Source organism: Gorilla gorilla, chromosome 6, assembly GCF_029281585.2.
Source record: "Gorilla gorilla gorilla isolate KB3781 chromosome 6, NHGRI_mGorGor1-v2.1_pri, whole genome shotgun sequence".
In the NCBI taxonomy this organism is placed as follows: Eukaryota; Metazoa; Chordata; class Mammalia; order Primates; family Hominidae; genus Gorilla; species Gorilla gorilla.
The window spans coordinates 114,020,571-114,046,713 of record NC_073230.2 but is presented as its reverse complement, the minus strand read 5'-3'; the positions used below and the strand labels follow the sequence as shown (position 1 = coordinate 114,046,713).

At 37.0% G+C, this 26,143-nt stretch overlaps 1 protein-coding gene across 8 annotated transcripts in view; it reads right to left on the bottom strand.

Annotated features, from left to right (window-relative positions):
* Nucleotides 1-929: 929 nt before the first annotated feature.
* The window catches only part of KMT2E (lysine methyltransferase 2E (inactive)), a 104,397-nt gene continuing 79,183 nt past the window's right edge, over nt 930-26,143 (bottom strand). For 7 of the 8 annotated variants that reach the window (XM_055392560.2, XM_055392564.2, XM_019030905.4 and 4 more), the window contains 14 exons: nt 24,678-24,942; nt 23,634-23,732; nt 13,422-13,586; nt 12,817-13,125; nt 9,339-9,593; nt 9,028-9,172; nt 8,260-8,510; nt 7,811-7,867; nt 7,111-7,674; nt 5,806-6,092; nt 4,667-4,755; nt 4,441-4,566; nt 4,175-4,272; nt 930-3,196 (listed from right to left, as the gene is read on the bottom strand). In XM_055392560.2, the coding sequence (XP_055248535.1) occupies nt 1,688-3,196; nt 4,175-4,272; nt 4,441-4,566; nt 4,667-4,755; nt 5,806-6,092; nt 7,111-7,674; nt 7,811-7,867; nt 8,260-8,510; nt 9,028-9,172; nt 9,339-9,593; nt 12,817-13,125; nt 13,422-13,586; nt 23,634-23,732; nt 24,678-24,942 (4,219 nt within the window). In that variant the 3' untranslated portion in view covers nt 930-1,687. The remainder of the gene's footprint in view (nt 3,197-4,174; nt 4,273-4,440; nt 4,567-4,666; nt 4,756-5,805; nt 6,093-7,110; nt 7,675-7,810; nt 7,868-8,259; nt 8,511-9,027; nt 9,173-9,338; nt 9,594-12,816; nt 13,126-13,421; nt 13,587-23,633; nt 23,733-24,677; nt 24,943-26,143) is intronic. The other variant, XM_055392567.2, reaches the window with a different exon arrangement.

Here is a 26,143-nt window from a genome sequence, read left to right as displayed (position 1 = left end):
ACCTTTTAAGAAGAATATTTTTATTTCACATGCTAGTTACCTTTATTCTGTTTGAAACTATCAGGATAGATGATGTAAAACCATTTCTTCTCAGACAAATGTTTCTTTACTAAATACCATAAATAGAATTTTGTTGGACAAATTGAGGATGGCAAACTTTGCCTATATGTTCTTCTAAAATTTGAAGCTGTGATTAGGATTGAGCCCTAAGTGAGCTGCGTTAATGTACCATCATTAGCTAATTTTCAAAAGGAAATAGAAGTTCAAAGTGTAAAAACATGACTGAATGAGGTCACGCAGTCATTTTAGTGTTTACTTTCTCTGATGCACAGAATTTGTATCCTGTGCCAAATTATGTCAGGTAATTGGATGATGAAAAATATGTTGATAAACAGTATCATTATTATTGGATGTACTTACTGAATCCTCCTCAGAGGTAGAAGACAAAGGCTGGGAAATTTTTAATTTTTTGAAGATTAATAATAACTAGCATTTTATATTTTAGCAATAAAAACGTTCACTTAAGAGGCCGTTTTCATTTCACTGAGAGATCTAGGAATAATGCCTTTTTTCTTTAGTTTTTACACCCAAGACAAATTTTCCTGTTTGTTTTGGGCAAACTACCCATATTTTCAAACAAACAGTTGTTGTACCTTGTATTCAAGAACTACTGTAATGCATTAGTGGTCTGGCTTCATTTTGTATGATGCCAGATCCTTAATTTACCCAGCACAATCATTTCAGTAGTTTCCTATGGCTCCTGCAAAAATGCAAACAGAAACCACCACAGGAACAGCCCCTTGCTGCCTCCTGTTGCTGAGGTAGTAGTCGCTAAAGAAAATTGAAGGCTCCTTACAATCTATATTTGAAAACTAGAACTTCTTCTGTAGAAACACACAGATCCCGATCTTAGAAGTTGTACAGGACAATTTGGTAAAACTGACATAATTGTGATTTATTAACATGAATTAAAATGCCCAACCAGTGCTTCCATGTGACAGTATATTTAAAATAAAAAAGAAATTAAAGGTCATATACTGCACTACTTTCACAAAGATCACACAGTTTTGCAAAAGACTTGTCATATGTACAATGCTATATATCAAATGAGAAAAGCTGTAAGCAATTATATACGCAAAAGAAATGCAGTATTTACAGTTTGTCAGGAGACATTAGAAATCATCTATACATTAAATTACATTTTGCTTGCAAATAACTGGTAAAACAAAATGAGCCATGTCCACACCAAAATATAAAAATCTGTATTGCATTTTTATACCTAAGATGCATTCACAGAACTGCTGCTGACAGGAAAGAAAAAAAAAATCCTCATAGTGCCATTACTTAGCTGAGTACTTAATGTGTATGTATAAAATAATAGAACATTCACTAAATGAATTTAACTAAAATAAAATTTAAAGATCATACAGCATCAAATCAGCATCAGATCTGCCAGAAAAAAACAGCTGGAATGTTCACTTACAAAATAAAGATACCTAATACTGGCTTAACAGCACATTTTTTAAAGGAATTTTAAAAAGCAAAAATGAAAAAAATACAACGAAAGAGCACTGGTGTTTTTTATACAAAGGTTCATGTACAAGCTTTAAAAAGTACCTTAACAGGTACATATGAAATATACAGTTTATCTTACAGAACATTTAAAAAAATGTTTTTGGAGTCCATTTTAATGCCACCCTGACCCATGGTAATTGTTTTGAAATGTTGGTGGCACCTGTGCTCTGTGAATTGGAATCTGTCCAGGCACTGGAGATGCCTGCTGAGGTCCTTGAACCCCATGTGGCAGGGCCACAGAGCCAGGATGAGGACAGAACCCTGAAGCAGTAGGTGTTGGAATACTGTTTGGTCCTTGGGGCTGGAGATGAGGACCTGTGACAGGTAATGGACAATGTGGCCCTGTTCCAGAAGGCTGGTGCTGGGGTCCCGGTCCCAAAGTGGTATGATGTGTAGCTTGTGAGGGATACGGTGGTACAGCTGGATGAGCACTCGAAGGAAAAAGTGGAGGTCCTTGATGAGGTGGGTGGTGTAAGGCTTGAGCTGATGTGGTATGATGCCCAGAAGCCAAAACACTGGAAGGTGGCGGCGGAGGGGGTGGTGGGGGTGCTGAATTTACAACATGCTGGTGTTGTGCTTGTAGACCTTGGAGTCCTGTGGATGGATGGGGTGGTGGATGGTGATGAGGGGCAGGACCAGGAGGGGGTGGGGGTGGGGGTAAGTGGTGTCCAGCAGTTTGAGAATGAATATGCGACCCAGGGGTGACCGCATGAACAGGCCCTACTACATGTGCTACAGAGTGTTGCTGATGGGAATTCGGCTGTTGTACAAGGTGCGGTCCTGGAGCAGGTGGTGGTGGAGGAGGAGGGGGGACTACGGCAGCAGCAGTTTGATGGTGAATGGTAGGGTTCTGAGAGGGCAAAAAATGCCCTGGAGTCACGTGGTGTCCTGGAACTGTTTGCTGGCTTGTGGTGCCAGGAAGTGCTTGATTTGGTCCTGATGTAAACACAGTTTGTTGAGAAAGACTACCTTTGAGCTGATTATAATTCTGAAAGTTTACAGAGGGCTGCTGGTTTTGATAGTAAGACGAAGAAGGAGGTGGAGGAGGTGGAGGGGGTGGTGCCGTGCTGTTCAGACTTTGTTGGTTAAACTGACTGTATGTTGCTGAAGATTGTCCTGAGGGTGTCTGTGTAAATAATGTTCCAGAAGTTGCCTGCTGAGTATTGGCTTGAAGGTTCTGTGCTGCTGGATAAAAGTTTCTTTGAGGCTCTCGCTGAGGTGTTCCAACTTGAGGTGACTGTGAATGATGAGGCCTGTAGGGAGATCCTAACTGCTGTGAAGGAGGCTTTGGTGAAAGATAACCATGCTGTACAGGTGTGTGAGGCGTGGATGACTTTGGAGGATTTTCTAGGTGAGGTGATGGAGGACAGTGCAACTTTGTTGGTGCAGAAGGCAGCTTTTGTGAAAGTTGCTCAGATGAGTTACGAACATGTGTCTGAGGAGGATGATTCTTTGAAAGTGCTTGGTTGTTATTTGATAGCTGTTTTTGTTGGAGCTCTGTTTTTAGGTGAACACCATTTTCAGCTTCGGATGCACTAACTGTGGAGTCCCATTGCGGATCTGGTTTTGTGAATATTTTCCCGTGTGCTTGAGCAGGAATTACAGATCCAGGTGAACCAGGCTATGAAGAGAAAACAAATTATATACATTCAAGGAACATTTTGTGTACCTTGAGGTTTATTCTTGTTGGTATTTAATACTACCTAAATATTAATTTTAATGGGGGGCAGGAAATAACATCCTGGATACGTCAATTATGGAGGCTTGGGATGTTAAAAGGCCAATATTTTTCAGTTGTTCCAAAATATTTTTCAGTTGTTCCAAAAAGTTCTGAGCGTGAGCTTAAAGTGAATTCTCTGGGTTAATTTTTATTGAAGACAAGTTGAGGAAATAATTTTCTTTAACTTTATTCTGCCTTTTTACCCCTAAGCAATGAAACCTGTTTTTGAGCCTCACTCTGAAAGAACTCCAATAGCAAGTTTCAATTTTATAATTGAAATTTCTATACCCAACCTAAGGATAAATTGATTTGGGTAAATGCACTTGCTCCCTCAAACCATTTTGATTTTTAATACCTTTTCATTTTCCTTGTACACTGTTCAGATATAAATAAACCAAGTATAAGACTGTTTAAATGTCAATCATCAAAAAAAGATAAATCTCACATTCCTTGTCTTTAGTTTCCAATGATTTACATGCCATACTAGATTATTACATCTTCATGAACCAGGATGAAGATGTCATTCCTTTTAAATGATAAAATGACCTTTTGTTTTTAGATAATTGGATGGTTAAGGATTTCATGACAAGGCTATGAATTTCCTAGACACCACTAGAATAGAGGTGGAACATTTGAAGAAAATGTAAGCTGTTGAAGTGTGCTTAGAAAACTTGAATGTTTGCTCAGAGTTATCCATCACATGTTCAGTAAGAAGAACAAACAGTAGTAAACACAATTGAGTATTTCTGACAGGAAAAGTGTCCAGAAGTCACAAATTGATACTTGATACAGCAGAAAAACACTGCATATTATAACCATCAGCTTTTCTGCACTCAACCTAAAGTCCTTTGGAACCCATCGAAAGGTCAATGTTATTACCTTGCTGATTTTTGGAGGACTTTTACAAGTATTTTGAGAAATATCTGGGGATGGACATTCATTCGTAGTTGTGGGTTCTGGATTTTCAGGATCAGGGTCTATAAAGCAGAAGAAACCTATAGTAAGTATAAAATTACACAATAAACACTGTTTTACCACCACAAAGCAACATACATTCTACTATCCAAACCAACTTTTTATAAAGACTCTCTTGTCCGATTTTAAAATGTGTTAAGAATAACATTATCGGTCATCTGCTTACTGACCTTCCATAAGTTCACTGAAAGAAGGGACTGGGCCCTTAGCTTGCAACTGGGGTATGTGATTTGAATGAGATGAAGGTGAAGACTGAACATGACTCGGTGAACATGAGACACATGGTGATTCTCCCCCTAGAGATGAAGCAGAGCAGACCCAAAGAGAACATTAGAGCTGCAAAGAACGAGGATGCAGAGTGATTAACTGATTCCACTTTCTGGTGAAGGAACTTACCACTGTCTTTATCTTTTCGGTGATCACTGAGAAGTAAAGCTCTCTGATAACTCCTTTCTCTGACTTGTTCCACTGAAGTTGAGGCAGTCCTTTCAAAGAAAAATCACATTATCCTCTATTGAAAGAAACTACTACTAGTTACATTGTTGCTTCATAGTCAACATGTACTGTCAGACCAAGGCTTTTGATCTACTGGGAAAATACTTTGGTGTTAACCTTTGAAAATAGTTAATCTTGGCAGGGCACAGTGGCTGACACCTGTAATCCCAACACTTTGGGAGGCCAAGGTGGGCAGATTACAAGGTCAGGAGTCTGAGACCAGCCTGGCCAGCATGGTGAAACCCCGTCTCTACTAAAAATACAAAAAAAAAATTAGCCAGGCATGGTGGCGGGCGCTACTCGGGAAGCTGAGGCAGGAGAATCGCTTGAACTTGGAAAGTGGAGCTTGCAGTGAGCCGAGATTGCGCCACTGCACTCCAGACTGGGCGACAGAGCAAGACTCCAACTCAAAAAAAAAAAAAAAAGTTAATCTTATTTTGCTGACTGCTCCCAGAACTGAGATTATTATCCTTATTTGAAGGACTCAGTTCCTTTGTCTCCAGCAATTTATTGGTGAAAAGAAGGCAAGGAGTTGAAGATAATACATCGACATTGAGAATGTCACTTCAGGTTACCAAAGGTACCAAAACATGCCCCTAACAAACCGCTATCAGGATTGCATGCTTTCAGGTGGAAAGGGGACCAAGGAGCAAAGTGAGTGTGGCTGCCTGCCATTTGCCAAGATCCATCCTATATGCAGCTGCTCCTATTCCTTCTGAAGAAGCACTAACCCTGGTTGTTCTTTCAAGGTAACTGGTAGGGATTATAAAGGAAGTCTGCAGAATTGTTGACTCTGATAAAAATTCTTTGGAGAGGATATGTGTGTGTAAAGTATGAATAAATTACCAACGAATAAATACCATCGACATTTAAGAACACAGGCCATACACAGCTGGCTTAAAATCCTATTAGCAGAGAGAATCTTTTAAAATTGTGACCACAAAGCACTATCAGCTTAGCCTTGGGAGAACAACAAATAGGAAGAATACTTGAACAAAAGCTTGTTTTTTCCAGAGTAGCATACTTCAGAATGGGCTTACCATTGAACTTCTGGTTCATTCTTCTCACTAGCAGTAGCATCCTTAACAGGGCAGTTATTGCTAGTTTCTTCAGATGTGGCATTATAAACTGTAGCTGGTGTTGGTAAAGGTAGGCTAGCAGTGTGGTCCACCTGCTCCCCATTGTCATTACTGCTGGCACAGCCATCACCATTGTTGTTCAAGCTTCCACTTGCATGGGGTGATACACTAATGAGTGGAAAGTTCTCTGTCTTAGAGCCACTTTTCCTAGCTTCACGTTGTCTCTTACGGTATTCTAATAGAGAAACCTTAAGCAAGAAAGATGAGAAAAAGCAAATCTTTTATTCTTGTTTTTTATGTCAGAACCAATGCATTCTTTTTTGTCTAAAGAGAATTACTATATTTACATTAGGAAAATTATTTTAATTGATTCTGAACAAATAATTAACAATTACCAAATGCCTACTATATTCCAGGCATTGTACTTAGATGATTTACATACATTATCTCATTTATCCTCACAACAACCCTATGAAATAGGTATATTATCATCCCCATTTTATAGATGAGGAAATTGAGTAACTCACTCACTCAAGGTCACACAGCTGGTGAGTGTTGGAGCCGGGATTCGAACCTAGGTCTTACTTGAAAGCCCGTGCTCTTTCCACTATACTACATTGCTTCCCACAAAGTTGCCAACTGGACTCTGTTATAAAAATTAAAAGCACACATCACGAAAATTCTTGGACTTGCAAAGCAATAAGCCTACTAACAAAATAAGTGCTATAGTTTCTTTTGAAATAAGGCATTCTAATTATCTCAGTATGTCTGCCAACCAAATAATGGGAAATCAGGGAACTAACTTAATATTTAATACATTAACTATTAGTAAAATAAAAACACTCTTACATCCATGGCCTAAATACTATAGATATTATAGATGAGGAAAGAGGCATTTCCTCTATACAAGGGTGCTTGCTCAATGTACAATAAAGGTAATAACACAAATATTATTCAAGTCTGTGTTTTTGGTTGGGGAGTTCCTAGTTTTAAAAAATACTCATTTGGTGAAATAAATCATCTTGAGATTTTTCTGAAACCATGCTGCTTACAAGGATTTCCCATATTACTAGAATTTTTTTACTTTTCTGTAAACATTTTCTAATTAAGCCAGCATTTACCAAAGGTTTAAAAATATTAAAAATGTAACTTTAATAACTAAATTAAGAATGCCTTACATAATACATCTAACTAACAATTCCCCTCAGTAGTATTATGGAAAAAAAAAAAACTATTAAAAGGACTATAAATTGTTAAATTTGTAACCTTTTTCTTTTGTGGTGGATTCTGGGGTGTGCAATTCCCGTCGATCAAATTGTCATTAACCGTCCGTCCGAAACCAGATATAAGCCCATCTTCGGAAGTACAAAACACAGTTGTTTCCATAAACATGCCTCTAGTATCATCCTGCATCAGGCACTTTGACTCACTTATTCGGAAGCCTCCTCCAACCTCCAACTGATGCGAGGGTGTCAGGTCCCTCAAGTTGGAGTTCACTGAGAAGTTAACTCCTGTTCTGTCAGGGCTCTTTACCCAGGAAGAAAACATTGTGCCCCGTCCAGAGTGAGTCGAGTCCAGTTGGCTGTTGGGCTCAGCCCTGTCATGTGCAGGCGTTTCCAGGGTTTTATGTAGGGCAGTTGGCTCAACTGCATCGAGTCCTAGCTGAAGGTCTGACACAGGTTCCTTTTCTCCAGGACACTGCCTGTTGACTTCAGTCCTACTCCTAGGGCTCGTATAACCAATAGTCTTTATTTCTTGCAGACCCAGTTCAGTTAAATTGGAATTTCTAAAAGGCCCCAATGTTAACATGGTTGAAGATCTGTCATATCCCTGTTTACAAATTAAAAAAAAATACACAAATAATCACATCTTGGGACTGTTTGTTTCAAAATTTACCAGTAATTTAAGGAAAACAATGTAATAGGAAAAAAACTACCAATTCACCCTTTTTAAGTTAACTTCTTACCTCTTGACTATAAGTGCGTCTCTTTATTTCTGGAGAACTTTCTGGGGAAGAAATATTCTGTATATAAAGAAAGAATTAGAATTGAAAATTTAAAAATACGTAAGTATATCCATAATAATTATAGAAATGAAAACAAAATGAAAAATATACAGACTTTGGTTTTAGATCTTGTTTCCTGTTTATTTCCATTCCCCAAATAAGACTGCTTTAAGATCAATTTGATACACACATTTAGTCTACTGTGTACATCAACAAGATGAAAGTTATGCTCATTTTAGTAAAAATAAAAACATCTAAATTCATATAAAGGAATTTTTCTGATTTTTAGTTTCTTACAACCTTTTTTTTGTATTCTCAGCACACTAGTTGTTAAAGGAGGGGAAAGAGCTCTGAAAAGAAATTCCATCCCCCCAAGTGTTGAATTTTTTTTCTCCATTAAAATTTCTCACCTCAAAGTGCATGGTATTTCCTGGTGTACCAGGAGTTACTGGGGTAACTGGTGAATATATGGGTTTATAACCATTTCTACAAGTTTCATCATCTGATTTTATCCGTGGAGGCGTGGCAAAAGATGGGTCCATAGGAGTAATATCGGTGTGAGTTGGTGTAGCATACGGGGAAGGAGTAGGTGTGGAGGTTTCTGAGTAAACCGAATCTAGCAACTGATAAAATCTTCGTTTTTTTAGTGGTGTAGTTAAATCTGTTGGTGAAATAATAATCTGTAAGAAATTACACTGTTGCTATTTGTTAAAATCTGTTTGTGTCACATTCTGGGAAAGATAAAATATAAACAATGGCAGTTATGACTTTTACCCCAAAACTGAATTTCAAGGTTTTAAAAAAATGGTACTAACATGAAGCAGTGCCCCCCTTCTCTCCCCAGTTAGCAAGCATTACCTTGCCTGGAGGGATTATAGGCCTAGGGGTCTCAAAGTATCTTACAAGTACCGATGTTACTTTAACTGATTTGTAAGAGTCCTTGTCTGTCTGAAAAGCAGCCAGTCCAGAAGCCTTTAAATATTCATAAACCCCAGCATACGTGGTATTGTGAACTGGTATCTTCAGCCAAAAAATACAGAGGATAGAAAAGAGAAAATCTATACAACAATGTGCTTCTCTTCTAAAGTGCATACCAGTAACTAGAATATGCCTGTTATAAAGCTGTATGTATGCCCTGCCACATTTCTCAAACCAAAATTCTGAAAAAAAAATTCTACCTGGAAGGGAACAGCTGTCATTTAATAGTAGTGGGCTTTTATTTTCACCATTGACTGCAGGACTTCTGGATCTTTCTTGACAGGGTGAATTAAATCTATGTAAAATTGCTGAATTTTCTTCTTCCAGAGCTTGTTTCAACCATCGCTGAATAAAACAGAATACATGAATGAACAGGAAATCAGTTTGTAGCTGTTTATATAGCCTGTAAATACAGAGCCGATTCCAAAAGCATTTCACTACCATGGATGGTAGTAAGGAATGAGTTGGCATTTGGCTCATTCTACATTTTTACTTCCAAAGAAAAGTTTACCTTCTTGCATGAACCAGAAATGTTTTCAGTAGGTTCTTTTCTTCTCCTTTTTTCTGAAAGGAATGGTGAAGTAAATCTAATATAATGCTTAGGAGTGGAGTATACATGGGGGCTGTAAGTGAGACCTGGTAAAGAATTGAGTTGTGTAGCTAACACTTCAGGATCTGTAGTTATGCGTAGAGGCCTTTCTGAAAGGCCATCTGAAGGTTTTCCTGTCTTCTCATTCTTCTCACTTAACCATTCATTAACCAAGTGCTAGAGAAAAGAAAAAAATTGGATTATTACATATGTAATTCCAAATTCTCCTTTGAATATTCTAATATCAGATTTGAAATTGGTGTATTATCTAAAATGATAAATTGGGTAATTTAAATCATTCATATGTGATCAAAATATCAGTATGTCCTTTTACATTTCTTAGTTATCTACTGTTATTCTGAAACTTTTTACCCAATTATTTTGTAGAACAAAACATATGGTTGCTTTTTAAATATTTACATTACATGAAATTTATATTACTTTTTTTTTGAGACAAGATATCTCTGTCATCAGGCTGGAGTGCAGTGGTGCAGTCTCGGCTTACTGAAGCCTCTGCCCCCTGGGCTCAGGTGTGATCCCTCCACTTCAGCCTCCCGAGTAGCTGGGACAAGGCGCTCACCACCACGCCTGGCTAATTTTTAAAGTATTTTGTAGAGACAAGGTCCGCTATATTGCCCAGGCTGGTCTCAACCCCTGGGCTCAAGCAGTCCTCCCGCCTCAGCCTTGCAAAGTGCTGAGTTTACAGGTGTGAGCCACCGTGCCCAGCCAAGCTTTTTAATATAGTTACAACTAGAGACACGTCAGTACCATTTTATTAAACACACTAAATTTAGGTTTACTACTGCTTCTATTATAGGTATATGATGTTCCATCTGTTAGAAAAATCTGATTTTAGGCAGTGTTTTCCTACAATAGCTGCCCATCAGAATCTCTTGGAGATGAGGACAGCGCACAGTACTTTTTTCGAGAAAGGGTGAGTTGCCCAGCCTGGAGTGCAGTGGCGTGATCATGGCTCACTGTAGCCTCGACCTCCTGGGCTCAAGTCATCCTATCACCTTAGCCTCCCAAGTAGCTGGGATTACAGGTGTGCACCACCATGCCCAGCTAATTTTTTTGTTTTTAATTTTCTGTAGAGACAGGGTCTCGTTATGCTGCCCAGGCTGGTTTTGAACTCCTGGGCTCAAGTGATCTCCCACCTTAACCTCCCCAAATGTTGGGATTGCAGGCATAAGCCACCACACCTGGCTCACGATACATATATATTTAAAAGTCACCATTGACAATCCCTGATTTAAGGGGTTTGGAATATCTCTTAAGGTTCTTGTGCTTTGAAATTTTTCATAGTCATTAATTCTGCTGATTCTCTGATCTACAACATACATAATACAGCCTCTATTGGCTATATGAATATACCTGACCCTGAAATATAAATTACTACTTTAAAAAAAAGAGTAACCATTCATATTGTTATCTAGTTAGCAAATGATATTTTAATTTCCAAGCGTAAATGTAACTTATAGAAAATATGGCCGGGTGTGGTGGCTCACGCCTGTAATCACAGCACTTTGGGAGGCTGAGGCAGGTGGATCACAAGGTCAGGAGATGGAGACCATCCTGGCCAACATGGTGAAACCTGTTTCTACTAAAATACAAAAAAATTAGCTGGTTGTGATGGTGCGCGCCTGTAGTCCAGCTACTCAGGAGGCTGAGGCAGGAGAAGCACTTGAACCCGGGAGGCGGAGCTTGCAGTGAGCCGAGATCACACCACTGCACTCCAGCGTGGGCAACAGAGCGAAACTCCATCTCAAAAAAAAAAAAAAAAAAAAAAAAATGTACAGAACTTATATATAAATGTGCATATGTATATACACACACACACAGAAACACACACATTTTAAAAATCTACCCATCCTTTTTTCCAAAGGTAACCACTATAAACATTTTAGCATCTTTTCTGTCCCTCTCTGTATATAGAACTCCATTCCTAGGACTGCAGTAGTGAAACACATGGAGTCTGAAGCCAGACTGCCAGGAGGGTGAATCCTGGCTTTGCCATTTACACTATGACCATAAGCAAGTTAAGTAACTTTTTTATATCTCAATCTTTATCTGTAAAAGAAGGGTTGTGATAGAACCTAGTTCTACAAATAGGATCGTTATGAAGATTAAAAGTTCAATAACATACATAAAGCTCTTAGAACAGTATCTGGCACAGAAAAAGTGACATGTATTATTAAACTGAATGAGGCCTTTAGGGGAAATCATGATAATTTGGTACTCTGTCAAACAGTTATGTTGTTTAAAATAACAAAATCTGCAGGCAAAAGAGGCTTTTTAAGAGAATCAGATAGGATGTAGAAGCCTACATCTCAGACCAGGTATTTAAATAAATTTATAGTACCACAACTTTGTTAAAAGTTTAATAAAAGGTAGGCATTATGTCATATTTGTAATTGAGAAAGTAGTTTCACTTCTTTTAAGCCTGAGGTTTTTTCTTTTCACTTTACAAAGTTAGAATTTTTTTGTCCATTGTTACAGGCAAATATTGGGTTGCTTAAGCTATGGCGGTGCAGTAAGGAGAGTACACTTTTAATTAGAAACAACTGTGTTTAGGTTGTCTCTAATGAAACCTGCGACTTTGGCAAGTAAATTATTTAACTTGTGCTATTAAAATATAATCCTGGGTTCATACTAGAATTTTACTAAACATACATGTCATGGTTTAGCAGCATGCCTACAAACTGTACTGAATTAGGTAAGAACAAAGACAGAATAAATGAAATTTCAAAGTAAAGTGTGTGAGAAGTATACATTCATGATCTACCCCTAAACAGCATAAGGATGACCACACTTTAGTATCTCTGCCCCAATCTGCTGTACTCTAGTCAGAGTGGGAGACAAAGAGCAGCTTCATTAGGATGTTCTGTTATTTCTGATCTGAAAAAGCTCAGGTTGTTTACCGTAATTGCTTAAGTCTGACAGTAGTGTTTCAGAGATTTTTATTAATAATTACACCTAAAACTACTCTTTCTTACAAATTTTCATAGTACATTCTGTGGAAATCAATTTCTTCACATTTAATTCTTATAATCTACCTATACAATGAAATTTATAAAAATATAAAGGATAACACATCTAAAACCAGTTTCAGAGAAGTATATATTTTGTACATAAAGTAGACAAACTTATTTAAAGAAATCATGAATTGCAATACCATAAAAGTCCTGATAAACTGAATGTAACTTTATCTTCACAGTAATGCAAACATTTGTATTAATTTTACAGTTTTGGAATTCTCATTCTTAGTTAAAAAATCTGCAAGTATAAAAACTGCTTCATTGTTTATTATGAGGTCTTAAAAATCCAATTTTTAAAACACCAATATAATTAATATAAGAAACTGTTAGAAAAACAGTTCTTACATTCATTAGAATCATACCTTCTTTGTTTTGGGGTACTTTGTAGGACATTTATTAAGTGCTGGAACTTCAGTTTCAGTAATTATTTCTGCTAGTGCAGTTTCAGTTTCTGGTTCTATTGTAAGTACAGTATTTTCAATATCATTTTGTTGTGAAGTAACTTCTATATCAGGAGAAGATGGCTGGATATCTGAACACATGCTGACAGTTCTGTGTCTCCGACGCTGCTGTCCAATGTGAGTCCTACTCCGAGAAAAACTTTTCCTCTGTTTAGTTCTATTTACTTTGGCAGGGGTTGGCTTGCTAGCATTTTCTTCTTTTGCTTGTTCCTAATTCAAAATACAAGCGAATGGAAGTTTTTATACTACATATATATAAAGTTTAAATATAATAGCATTATTCTACTTCAGAAGCCAACTTTCCACAATTTTTGAATTCTGATATATAATAAAGAACAGAGATAATATATAGTCTTTTATCTCAAGCTGAAACTCCCATAGGATCTGAAAAATGCTATTAAAAAGCTAATAGACATTATTTTAAATTCCTTATAAGTAATTAATGCAAGTATAGACATTTTATTTTCAAGTGTTTAAGAAAATAAAACGACCTGAATAAATAATACCTGAATAACTTCAGCATCACTGACAATCTGTGTATCTTTACATTCAGTTTTAACTTCAGTTTTGGCTGTGCTGATCCTTTCCAAAGCTTGTTCTCTTCTTTTCTCTCTCTTTTCAAGTCTGGCAAAAGCTTGCAAAATTGCTTCCATTTTTCTTTCTTCTCTTGTCTATGAAATTTAAATTTTAAGTGACATCATAAATATCATTGCTCAAAAGTAAAATTAAGTCCAAATGTTTGTGATAAATGTAAAAAATAATTGCTATGATACTATTAGCAAACTACTTCTATTATTGGTGGATATGGGGAGAAAAAACATTTCTGTTCATTGAAGACCTTTCAGAATTCCCATCATCTTGGTAAGCCCTGTTATTGCAAATATTTCATGAAACACTTGGATGACTGAGTGTTAATGATAAGGGTAAAACAAAACAAAAAAGCCTCAAAAATTACGTTTTACCAAACCGAAAATCTTTTCTCTTAATAATACAGAAATCAGCCTTTTAAAAAAAGATCCAAAATCCCTAAGGTAATGATATGTTGAAAAGGTAAAATTCACATGCACTTGAGTGAGTATATTATTGGCATACTGCAGCAGGATGTTGTGAGGTAAAGTCTTGCATTTAAAAATTATGATTCTCATTTGGTAAGTATCTCTGTGACTCCAGGCAAGTTAACCTTTCTGAGACGGTAAGATGTGGGTAATAAAACTTGAACTTCTCTGAGTTGTTATTTGGTTCCAACAGAAAATACGAGGTTTTCAAACAGTAGTTGGAAAATGGTGGGCGTTTTGTATGTTAATTATTATTTCTACTTTAGCCCTCTTGCCCTCCATTGTAATTCTTATAAAGTATTCCTCTACCTTCTGCTCTTCCTGTCTTCACTGACAATTCAAGACAGGGACTGAGAAACAGCCAAGTGTTCCTTTGAGCATCAGTTCTCTATCCAAAGAGAACATTAAGAGTAAGACCCAGAGCCTTGACAGATGCTTCAGCTCTAAACCAGAGCCAGGAACCACATCCATCAACTGTCCAGTTCTTAAAATGAAAAGAACCAGGTCCTGAGGCTCAGATCCATTTGTCTTTCCTCCTTTATTACACATCGATGTGAGGAAGAAAGATCAGAAACTCAAGGTCTGGATGCCACAGTCTTCTCAATATTGGAGCTTTAGTTCCAGTAATTATCAGCAGAGATTCAAGCCTCAAGATACCTACACTTTGGAAACTACTGTTTACCTGTTCCTATATTTTTGTTGTTGTTGTTGTTGTTACACTCAGCAAGGGAACAAAATACTATGTCAACAAAAGTACTCTAATAACACTTCTAAGTTTCTAATTTGTTACAGCAGATTTCCATATTGCAAACATGACTCTGAGGAAACTGAGGTCCAAAGAGGTAAGGTTCTTTGTTCATGGATTACATATCTGTATCTCACTTCTCCTAGTCTGGGACGGGCAAACACTACAATAGCACATGCAAAAGATGGTTCTACTTGTTCACTGGCACTGAAAGTTTTACAGCTGAGTTCTTTCCTTACAAAATTCCTTATTTTTGGGCTTTTAAATTACCTTTACCCCTTTTTGTCGTGTGGTTCTCTGTAAAACCGTTTTTATCAGGGCTTCTCTAAAACCCTGAATTTAGAAGAGGAGAAATTTGGAGTAACTAAAAAGATCATTTTCCCAAACTGCGCTTTACCTGATGAACCTGGTTGGAGAGGAGGGATTAATTACTATGGTTATTTCTTTTCAAAAAATTTAAAATAAAAAATTTGGGGAAAATACATTTTTCCAGAAGAAACAAACTTGTCTTGGCAAAAATCATTGTATGTGTAAAAGAAAAAACTACCCACAGGTGGGCACCCAAGGAAGATGTTTTTTGTAGTATGATTATCCTGGGTGTTCTAAGGTAAATATGAATTTATGCCAAAAGAGTGTGACATAGTCCAATATTTTCTTGTTTGGGATACAAGAAATATTTTCTTGTTTTGGTCAGAGATAAAACTATATGATATAAACATTCAATTAAAAAATCAAACTCCCCTGTAAACACTACAGCTAATTTATAGTCAGAGCAAAATCCTGTATTTAGAGATGGTTCACAGTCTTCTAGAGTTGATCAGGATCTTAAAAAATAATGTGGTCCAATACTGCTGAAGAAACCAAAGCCCATGTGTATCAAGTGACTCATTCAAAAGCAGAGCCATAATTATTATGCAGGTTATGCAGGTTTCCTGGTTTCTGTATTACTCTTCTTTCCAATTACTGCCGCTACATAAAGCAAAACTCTTCCTACATTACTACAGCTGGGTAAGAATAAAGCTTAAGCATTAAACATTTCCTAACAGCTTTAAACCTAGCTTTATCTTAAAATACACAAATATTTTGGAACATAAACATGCCTGATTTTCTACATTTATTTTTAATTTCTTAAAGGTCATACGTCGTTCAGCTTTTCTCGTCACCATTACATACAGTACATTCTTTGACACAGCCATGTATATGGTACCTATTTAAAGACAAAATCTGCCACCCATTTTATAGCTCTAACTGAAAAATAAGTTTTATTCTTTGAGATAGTTAGAGCTGACTCTGGAGATAGAGAAATTAGGATTCCTAATTAACCCCTGCAGACTTTCCATAGCCCCTAACACCTGTGCTATATAATCTAAACTCGATAGATTTCCCATGAAATCTATACATTGTTTTTATGACATATGTCTTAGTTTATGGTTTTCCAAGAGTAAATACCGAGCACTGTAATTTCCTATAAGCAGTCTGCTTAATAATATCCCCATCACAAAGCAAGACTCCCATCTCCACAAAAAAATTTAGGCTGGGCGCAGTGGTTTATTATGCCTGTAATCCCAGCACTTTGGGAGGCTGAGGAGGGTGGATCATGAGGTCAAGAGATCAAGACCATCCTGGCCAACATGGTGAAACCCTGTCTTTACTAAAAAAACAAAAATTAGCCAGGTGTGGCATGCGCCTGTAGTCCCAGCTACTCAGGAGGTTGAGGCAGGAGAATCACTTAAACCAGGGAGGTGGAGGTTGCAGTGAGCTGAGATTGCGCCACTGCACTCCAGCCAGGTGACAAAGCAAGACTCTGTCTCAGGAAAAAAAAAAAAAAAAAAAAAAAAATTAGTGGAACATGGTAGCATGCACCTGTAGTTCAGGCTACTCCAGACACTGAGGCAGGAGGATTGCTTGAGTCCAGGAGTTGGAGGCTGCAGTAAGCTATTGGTCATACCACTGCACTCCAGCTTGGGCAACAGAGCGAGGCCCTGTCTTTATCTAAAAAAAAAAAAAATAGGAAAAGGAAAGCCAGAGCCCACCTACAAAATCACCCTATTCTTCTTTGGTCTTGAAATAGAGAAATTAAATGATTCCTTGCTCAAAAAAACTTGTTACCCTTTTATATAACAAAGATAAACTTATAAATCTAAAAAGATGGGTAAGATTATTTGTTACTAATAAAAATCATTCCAAAATAACACGTATGGCTTGTGTGGTGTCTCCATTTCCTCTATCATGTGATGATGGAATTTATACTCATGGCACTCTTTATTATTTTGATACTCGTTTGTTATTTCCTCTACCCCATTCTCTACGAAAGCTTTTCCAGAGCAGTGACCTTTCCTTCTTGGCTCATCCGATATCTCAAATGGCAAGCACTCACATTGTTTTTAAATGAGTAAGAACCATGTGTACATTATGTCAAGCACGTATCACTGTTACTTAAAGACATGTAACTAACTGGAAGCATTTCAACAATTTTGGAAATCTTGAATTTATTAGAAGGCAGTTGAAGCTGATTAACCTCATTTTGTTTGAACTGAGTACCTAATAAAAATAGGTGGCTGGGCGCAGTGGCTCACGCGTGTAATCCCAGCACTTTGGGAGGCAGAGGTGGGTGGATCATCACAAGGTCAGGAGTTCAAGACCAGCCTGGCCAACATGGTGAAACCCCATCTCTACTAATGATACAAAAAATTAGCCAGGCGTGGTAGTGGGCACCTGTAATCCCAGCTACTTGGGAGGCTGAGGCAGGAGAATCACTTGAACCCGGGAGGCAGAGGTTGCGGTGAGCCAAGATTGTGCCACTGCACTCCAGGCCTGGCGACAGAGTGTGACTCCGTCTCAAAAAAAATGAAAAAAATAATAAACAGGTTCCCTTTCACTAACACCACAATGTCATTAATTACTTATCTTTAGAAATAAAATTCCCAGTCTCTACAATTAGAGAAAACAGGACCTTACAAAAAAAATCAGCATCAACGGAAGACAGAACAGGGAGTTGGATAACATCTCAAATCCTGTCACCAGATGACTTTTCTGGCAACAAACTTATCCTATTTTATTATTAAAGCATTGCATCTTCTAAAGTGATTTTCTAAATGAAGTCAGTCAAGTTTTCCTAAAGACATTTAGTAACAGCATGGATTCTGTAGTGTTTTCCCACAGTCTGTTCCACTGAGTAACACTCTGTGGGGGTCAAAGGTGTTATCCACAAGAAACTGCAAGGGTATACAAGTTTAGGAAAATCTGACAATTGTGTCAAGTTTTTAAACACATGTACACTGGGAATCTGAAAAGGAAGAATACAGTATAGTGCTTATCACAGTAAACTGGTCACGGCTCTTTTTCACAAAGCATCTCAAATTATACTTGCGTGGAATACTTGATGTGAAGGATGAAAGCCGAGAAAATTGTGGAGAATCCTGCACAATTCAGGGCAAGGCCTCCAGATCATCCATTACCTGAACTACAGGGAAGCTTCATTCAGTTCACATTCATGGGCCTATATCTGTCTATCTTTCCTCAAGTGGTTGTTATAAACATTCAGTTAGCTCATTTATTGACGGTCTACTTTTTTGCCCACCATTTTTTATTCCCCTAGGAGCTAGGGCTACAACAATGAATAAAACTGAAAGTTTTTTCCCTCATGAAGTTTATGTTGTGGTGGTATAAAAATTCTAGACTATAATACCTGCTTGACAAGTCCAGGAATCTCTTGCCTACGTGACTTCCTTGTCACACCCTTTCACCGTTTCTCAAATGTCCATCCTTTTAAATATGAAGACCACACTGAATCATCTTCTGTGGACTCAATTTTAAGCAATCTGATAATATAGGCCATCAAATATTACCAAGATTGTATTCCCAAAGTACATTATGAGGGTTATGAAAAATTATTTTGGAAATATTTTAAAACTACAAAGGAGACAGTTTTCATGCCATTATAAATGGGGGAGGAAGTGTCTTTTTTTTTTTTTTTTTTTTTTGGAGCCTTTCACTGTCACCCAGGCTGGAGTGCAGTGATGCCATCTTGGCTCACTGCAGCCTCCTCTTCTGGGTTCAAGTGGTTCTCGTGCCTCAGCCTCCCAAGTAGCTGCGATTATAGGCATGTGCCACCATGCCTGGCTAATTTTTGTATTTTTAGTAGAGATGGAGTTTTGCCATGTCACCCAAGTCTGGTCTCGAACTCGTGGACTCAAGTGATCCACCCACCTTGGCTTCCCAAAGTGCTGGGGTTGCAGGCGGGAGCCACCAAGCCCAGCAACAAGTCTCTTTTAGTATTTAAATCTTTCAGAAGTTTGCTGCTTTTAAAATGATCACTTTAAGCTACAGGTATACCCCCCAGTATCTAATCCCCTTCCACATGTACTGTTTATATGAGAAGATTACAGCCACCTAGCCCCACCTCCACAAATATACTAGGAGGACACTCAGTAGTGCCCTGGTTTTTGGAGTCTAGTGAGTATAAACAGTCTACTGTATTTCAGTCTACTGGGCTTATGGTAAGATTTTCCTAACGTACAATAACCATGCAGTTCCACATAACTTAGCCACAAATTTGCTTTTGTAAAAGCCGGTAAGAACTTCTTAAGGAAAAAAAAGACAAAATATCATGGAAGGAAAAAGAAAATGTTCATAAAAGAAAAATCCAAAAGGCCAAAAGGGGGTAGAGGTAATGGAACTGGAAATGAAAAGGCCTTCCATCTTGGCCACATAAATATTCTTTCATGAAATCTTCATCCCTGAGTATTTTGTGTGACCTATAGCCAACTTTATCTCCCTAGTAGCCCTCTCCTCCTCCAAAAACAGCCTATAATCCCAACCAAATATATTTACAGCTCTCTCCAGGATTTCCCCCTGGAAAAATACATTCCATGAAACTTTGTCATAAGCTAACCTGTATTTGGTTAAACCCTACTCAAAAGATCCATCATAAATATAAATACAAAAATATATTAAATATACATAAATATAAATATGTATTACCTAGAGTTCATGAAACAATCTGATCTCTCCCCAGCTATAAGCTATGTATCATATTTATATTTCCTTCACTTATTGCTGAGTTGTATTTATTTTTGTGAATACTTCTAAAAGCAGAGACACTGCCTTATCTTCCATTCTCATTTAAAAAAATGAAGCCAACAACCAAAATACATAAATACCCTAGTGCACTTTTTGGAAATTCAGCATGATTTTAATCAGTGGTATATGAAATTATGTATACAGGTTAAAATTGCCAATTTTGTATTTTTCAAGCTGTACTACAAAAGGATAGGGTGAAGTACAGTAGATCCCACTTATTCACAAGGGATACATTTCAAGACCACCAAAGCATGCCTGAAACTGCAGATAGTACTGAACCCTATATATACAGTGCTGTTTTTTGCTATACATATGTAACTATAACAAAATGGAACAATTATAACCATATACTGTAATGACAGTTATGTGAATGTGATATCTCTCTCAAAATACCTTAATATTGTGAACCTCAGTGGGTAACTGAAACCTGGGAAAGCAAACTTGCAGATAAGGAGGGACTACTGTACATTTAAATTTGGTGATTACATGGAGTTTATCTGGGAGGATGTTATTACTGACTCGTCGTATTCCAATCTGATAAATATACATGATACCGAGTCTAGGTGAACATCTTAAATCTGAAATGCTCTGAAATCCAGAACTTTTTGATGGCCAACATGGTGCTCAAAGGAAACGCTCATTGGAGCATTTCAGATTTTTGGATTTGGGATGTTCAACTGGTAAGTGCAGTGCAAATATTCCAAAATATTAATCCTGGAAAATTTCTGGTCCTGGAAAAGTAATACTCAACCTGTATCTCCATAATGGTTTGGAAGTCTATCTTGTCACAGGTGGAAATTTAAATCAGTTTGACATAAGTTTCTCAAGAGTAGTATGCTACCATCTTTATTCTACCTAGTTTTAGTTGTCCCTCTTTGTCACTTTTTGACTTGACGTTATCTTTCTGACTACTGATGTTAATCTAACCAATATAAAAATCAAGACTAGGAAAATAAAAGGTGATTCATTTTAAACTTTTCAAAACCAAATATAATACTAATACTTGGGGGTGGGGAACTCTACTAATTGCTTAGGAATCCTAGGATGCATGATTTTTCATTCTGCTTATTTGACTACATCAAAAAATTCTGTAATGCAAACATCAAAGCAAATGAACCAATTAGAAGTAACAATTGCGATGACTTGGAGAGCTATGGGTCAGGAGCCAAGGATTTTTAGATTTTAATTTCATATCCTTTCGAAATACCAAATTAAAGACATTTATACTTTGCAAGTTTTCCACATTTTATTCTCATGAAAAATACTCAGTTTCATATCCACCTTAGTGGCAGATGGCAGAATATATTAAAATGGATATAAAAACTTTGAAGTATTCTTCATCTTACTATAGCATACTAATAAGCAAAATCAGGACCAAAAATGGATTCCAAGTAAGTAAGCCAATATACATATATATTTTCTAAGTTCCACCAAGTTTAACATTGAGTATACAATTCTCTTTTTTTTTGGAGATGGAGTTTCGCTCTTGTTGCCCAGGCTGGAGTGCAATGGCGTGATCTCAGTTCATTGCAACCTCCACCTCCCAGGTTCAAGTGATTCTCCTGCCTCAGCCTCCCAAGTGGCTGGGATTACAGTCACATGCCACCATGCCCGGCTAACTTTTTTGTATTTTTAGTAGAGATGGGGTTTCATCATATTGGTCAGGCTGGTCTCGAACTCCTGACCTCAGATGATCCACCCGTCTCGGCCTCCCAAAGTGCTGGGATTACAGGCGTGAGCCACCGCGCCCAGCAAATATCCAATTTTCTTCTGGCATCTGGAAATGAGGATGTTCTAAGATCCACTAACATTGTCAGCATTTACAGAAGAATATATATTTAAAGTAGCCCCATACAAATGTTTTTAAACAGAATTCAATCTGAATAAAATTACTGTATTTATGGGCAAAAAACAAACCCCCACTGGTTTTCTGTTTTTGTTTGTTTTGTGACAAGGATCTCACTCTGTCATCACCTAGGCTGGAGTGCAGTGGTAGGATCACAGCTCAGTGCAGCCTTGACCTCCTAGACTCAAGTGATCCTCCCGCTTCAGCATCCTGAATAGCTGGGACTACAGGCATGCACTGTCACACCTGGCTAATTTTTAAATTTTTTGTACAGATGAGGTCTCGCTATATTGCCCATGGTGGGTCTCTAACTCCTGGGCTGAAGTGATCTTCCCACCTAAGCCTCCCAAAGTGCTGGGATTACAGGTGTGAGCTACCATGCCTGGCCTATGATTTTTTTTATTTCATTTTTTCTCCAAAGTGGTCGCTACAGCCCTTAAAGCCAGTTACAGAAGAGGTTCCTCCCACCAGACACATGCCACACACAGAAATAAGTAATATTCTAAATTGGTTTCCTAAAAATTCCCAGCACAAGGCTGTGTCAGTTGAAGAATAAACAGAACAATACTAAAAATCAATACTCAATAAAGAGCCATAGGTAACTTGAAAAGGCACACATAACTTATATATAATTGAATCTCAAAAAAGGTTCAAGATAATCCCTTTAGGTACAAGAATTCTTCCTTTATAAACTCCTCTAATATTTTCTATTTGCTTTTCTTCTAATACTACCTTGTCTCAACAGACCAGTGTTCCTAAAATCCTAAGGCTCTGAAACTGTTCTTTATTGTTTTCAGAATTTTGAGTATCAATAATTCATCAATATTAGAAAACTATCAAGGTGATACAAACAGGCACATATTAAGTAGGTCAACAATGACCAAACTTTTTTTTTTGGAGATGGAGGCTTGCTCTGTCACCCAGGTTGGAGTGCAGTGGCATGATCTCAGCTCACTGCAACCTCCACCTCCCAGGTTCAAGCAATTCTCCCACCTCAGCCTCTTGAATAGCTGGGAATATAAGCCTGGCTAATTTTTGTATTTTTAGTAGAGACGGGGTTTTGCCATGTTGACCAGGCTGGTCTTGAACTTCTGGCCTCAGGTAATCCACCCACCTTGGCCTCCCAAAGTAAGTGGTGTGAGCCACCACTCCCAGCCAACAATGACCAAACTTTCAAACATCCCACCCTTAAATATGTGACGTGAGAGTCCATGGAATACAACATAGAAACCCTGAAAACAGGACACAAAGGACCATACAAAGTAAAGGGGAATGGGGAGCACCTATCATAAGGCCATCAGTCAGTCTGTAAAGTCATTTTCAAATTTTAGGGCATGGAAAGTATACCATATTTTCTTAACTGGCTGATATATCAAATGCTAAATTACCTTCACTGACAGATCAAATGCTAAATTACCATAATTTGTAAGAAAATATCCTGTCCTAATTTTTATACAGATAAAAGATTTGTAAATAGTACAAGGAATATATATCCTAAATTTATTTTAATGAGAACCTTATTGTACGATAGCAGTGTGAGACTGTAGAAATAGCTACCACTGGTAGGTTTTTTTTTTTTTTTTTTGCATAAGCAATTTATTTGGTGCTATAGTAAGGTTTAAATTTCTGCTTTTATTATATTTCAAATCATGAGAGGATACATTTAGCTAATAAAAGACATTCTGAACAGTAATTGTGGCATTAAAATTTATTAATAGTTCAGTATGGAATTATTAAAATATTAATAGTTATTCCAAAATGTTCATATTTCTTAAATGTCATACATTCTTAAATCTCTAATGAACAACCAATAAAAATACAAGATTAGTGGAATTTATTTAAATGGTAATGACCAAACCAAATAAAAATGCTCAATGGCACATCATTCGCTAACTTCAAAGAATAATGTAAAAGCCCATGTAAAGGCAGCAACAATTACCATATGCAGAGCAGCTGTCACTAAGCCCAAACTACTGGCTTCCCAACTTACCATCTTCCTTTTCCTTTCTGCAATCTGCTCCTCTGATTCCATTTCTACTTCATTACTAATAGGAGTTTTTTCTTCTATATCATCAATAAAATCTGGTTCCTGAAAAATGGAAATGACTTCTTTATACAAACTATTATTCCATCTATACAACTAGTGACATTAAACTATTTTAATGTCTTTCGACCACAACAAATTCAACATGTACACATCAGCCTATTTAAATTATTTAAGACATTTAAAACTGGTTTCCTAATTCAAGATACTTTTCAAAATTGTGCAATCAAATACTTTCGCTTTTTAAATTTTAGCCAATCAAGTTTTTATCAATATAGGTCAAATATGGTAGCATGGCCTTATATTTATAGAGTTCCCAAAACATAAACATATAAATTATTTCAGAAAAACCCACAAATACCCAGTGCTCAATAAGTGTTTGTTCAGTTGAAAGTTTAAGGGAAATCATTTCTAGAAGATAGGCCCCCGGAAATGAGCAAAACCTTACTTAATTTTCACATTTTAATGATCCCTCCTGTTTTTTGTTTATAGAGGACATATAACAATATATTTACTGGTGGGGCAGGTAGACTTTGGCCAAACTTTACCCCCAAAATTACCTTATATGTTCTTAGTGAATTTTCTCTCAAAAATTTTACTTGCTGTTATTGTGACATGCTTATAGAATTTATAAGATTACCAGCATCCACATGTTTAAAGAAAGAAAATTTTGCAGCTTAAGACTTTAAATAAGAACATTTATTATGAACATAAAGTGCCATCTAGAAGATTTTTAAAAGTTATCTAGTCTTAGGAAAATCTTGTTTGCAATTCTGCAAGGATTTGCTTGCTGAGCTGTTTCTTAATAATTCAACAAATACTGTACAAATTCTAGCAGAACCTGTATTTTACACTTATGAATACTTCATTAAATGACAGAATGGACTTAAAAATACTTTAAACAATTATACATAGAACAAAGAAGAGGATAAAATATGACAGATTATTTTCCTTTGTTTATTCAATTTCATTGAGAGCAGAGTTCAGTACCTGATTATTTGATACTGATAGTCTCAGTGGAGAAAGCTTTCTTTGTTTAGTTTCTGGGCTCTTCATTTTGTTGGTCGTTCCTTCACAATCCGAAGTAATATTCTGATTTTGTGTATCTTTTTCTTTTGAAATATCTTTGTCTTTTTTTCCTTTTTTCCGTCTGGTCTCATAACCACTATTGATATTTTCCATGGATTCAGAACTACGTTTTAGAACAGGGCACTCTGGGTTTTCTTTGAGGCATGCACAGTCCACCTTGTACTTACTGGAAAGATAACCAGTTAAATATTTATTTCAAAATATAAAACAAAACTGGAAATTTTCTAATCCATTTTAAGCTGCAACTCCACAAAATTGTATGCAATTTCTATTAATTATAAGCAATCCTTTTTAGTAATTTACATTCCTAGTTAACTACCACAAAAAATTTTTTTCATTAAAATAATATAATAATTAGATGTTGATTTCTGACCAGATATTAGGCCTTCAATCATAAGTATAACTGGTACAGGTTGAGCATGCCTTACCTGAAATGCTTAGGACCAGAAGGGTTGTGGATTTTGGAATGTTTGCATATATATAATGAGATATCTTGGGGAATGGGATCCAGGTCTAAACACAAAATTCACTCATGTTTCATATAGGCTAAAAGTAATTTTATATAATATATTTACTAATTCCGTGCCTGAAACAAAGTTCTGACTGCACTTTGACTGTGACCTGTCATACGAGGTCAGGTGTAGAATTTTCTACTTGTGGCATCATGTCAGTGCTCAAAAAGTTCAGGATGGCCAGGCACAGTGGCTCTCGCCTGTAATCCCAGAACTTTAGGAGGCCAAGGCGGGCAGATCACTTGAGACCAGCCTGGCCAACATGGTGAAACCCCGTCTCTACTAAAAATACAAAAATTACCTGGCCATGGTGGCAGGCACCTGTAATCCTGGCTACGCGATAGGCTAAGGCAGGAGAATTGCCTGAACCCAGGAGGCAGAAGTTGCAGTGAGCCGAGATTGTGCCACTGCATTCCAGCCTGGGTGACAGAGTGAGACTCCATACAGAAAAAAAACAAAAAAAGTTTAGGATTTTGGATTTCAGATTTTTGCATGAGGGATGCTCCACATGTAATATATTACAGAAGAAGAAAAAAACAAACACATTAAAACTTTGAGTCTTTTAAAGCAAAATGATACTGTGGTTTACACAAAACATTAAGGCAGAAACCATAATTACTTCAGTATCCCAGAGTGCTATATAAAATACTGAACTGAAATGTGACCTACATAAAAAACACTAGGTATAACAAATACTAAACCTCAACTAGTTTGTCTTACCCTTTAAAGAATGATAGCAACAACCGGGTTTCTTTAAAAAGCTACCTTGATAAAATTTAATGTTTCCTTTTCACCATACTAAGTGTTCCCTCTTTCAAATGGAAGCCTGAGAAATAACTGCACTCTGTCTCATCT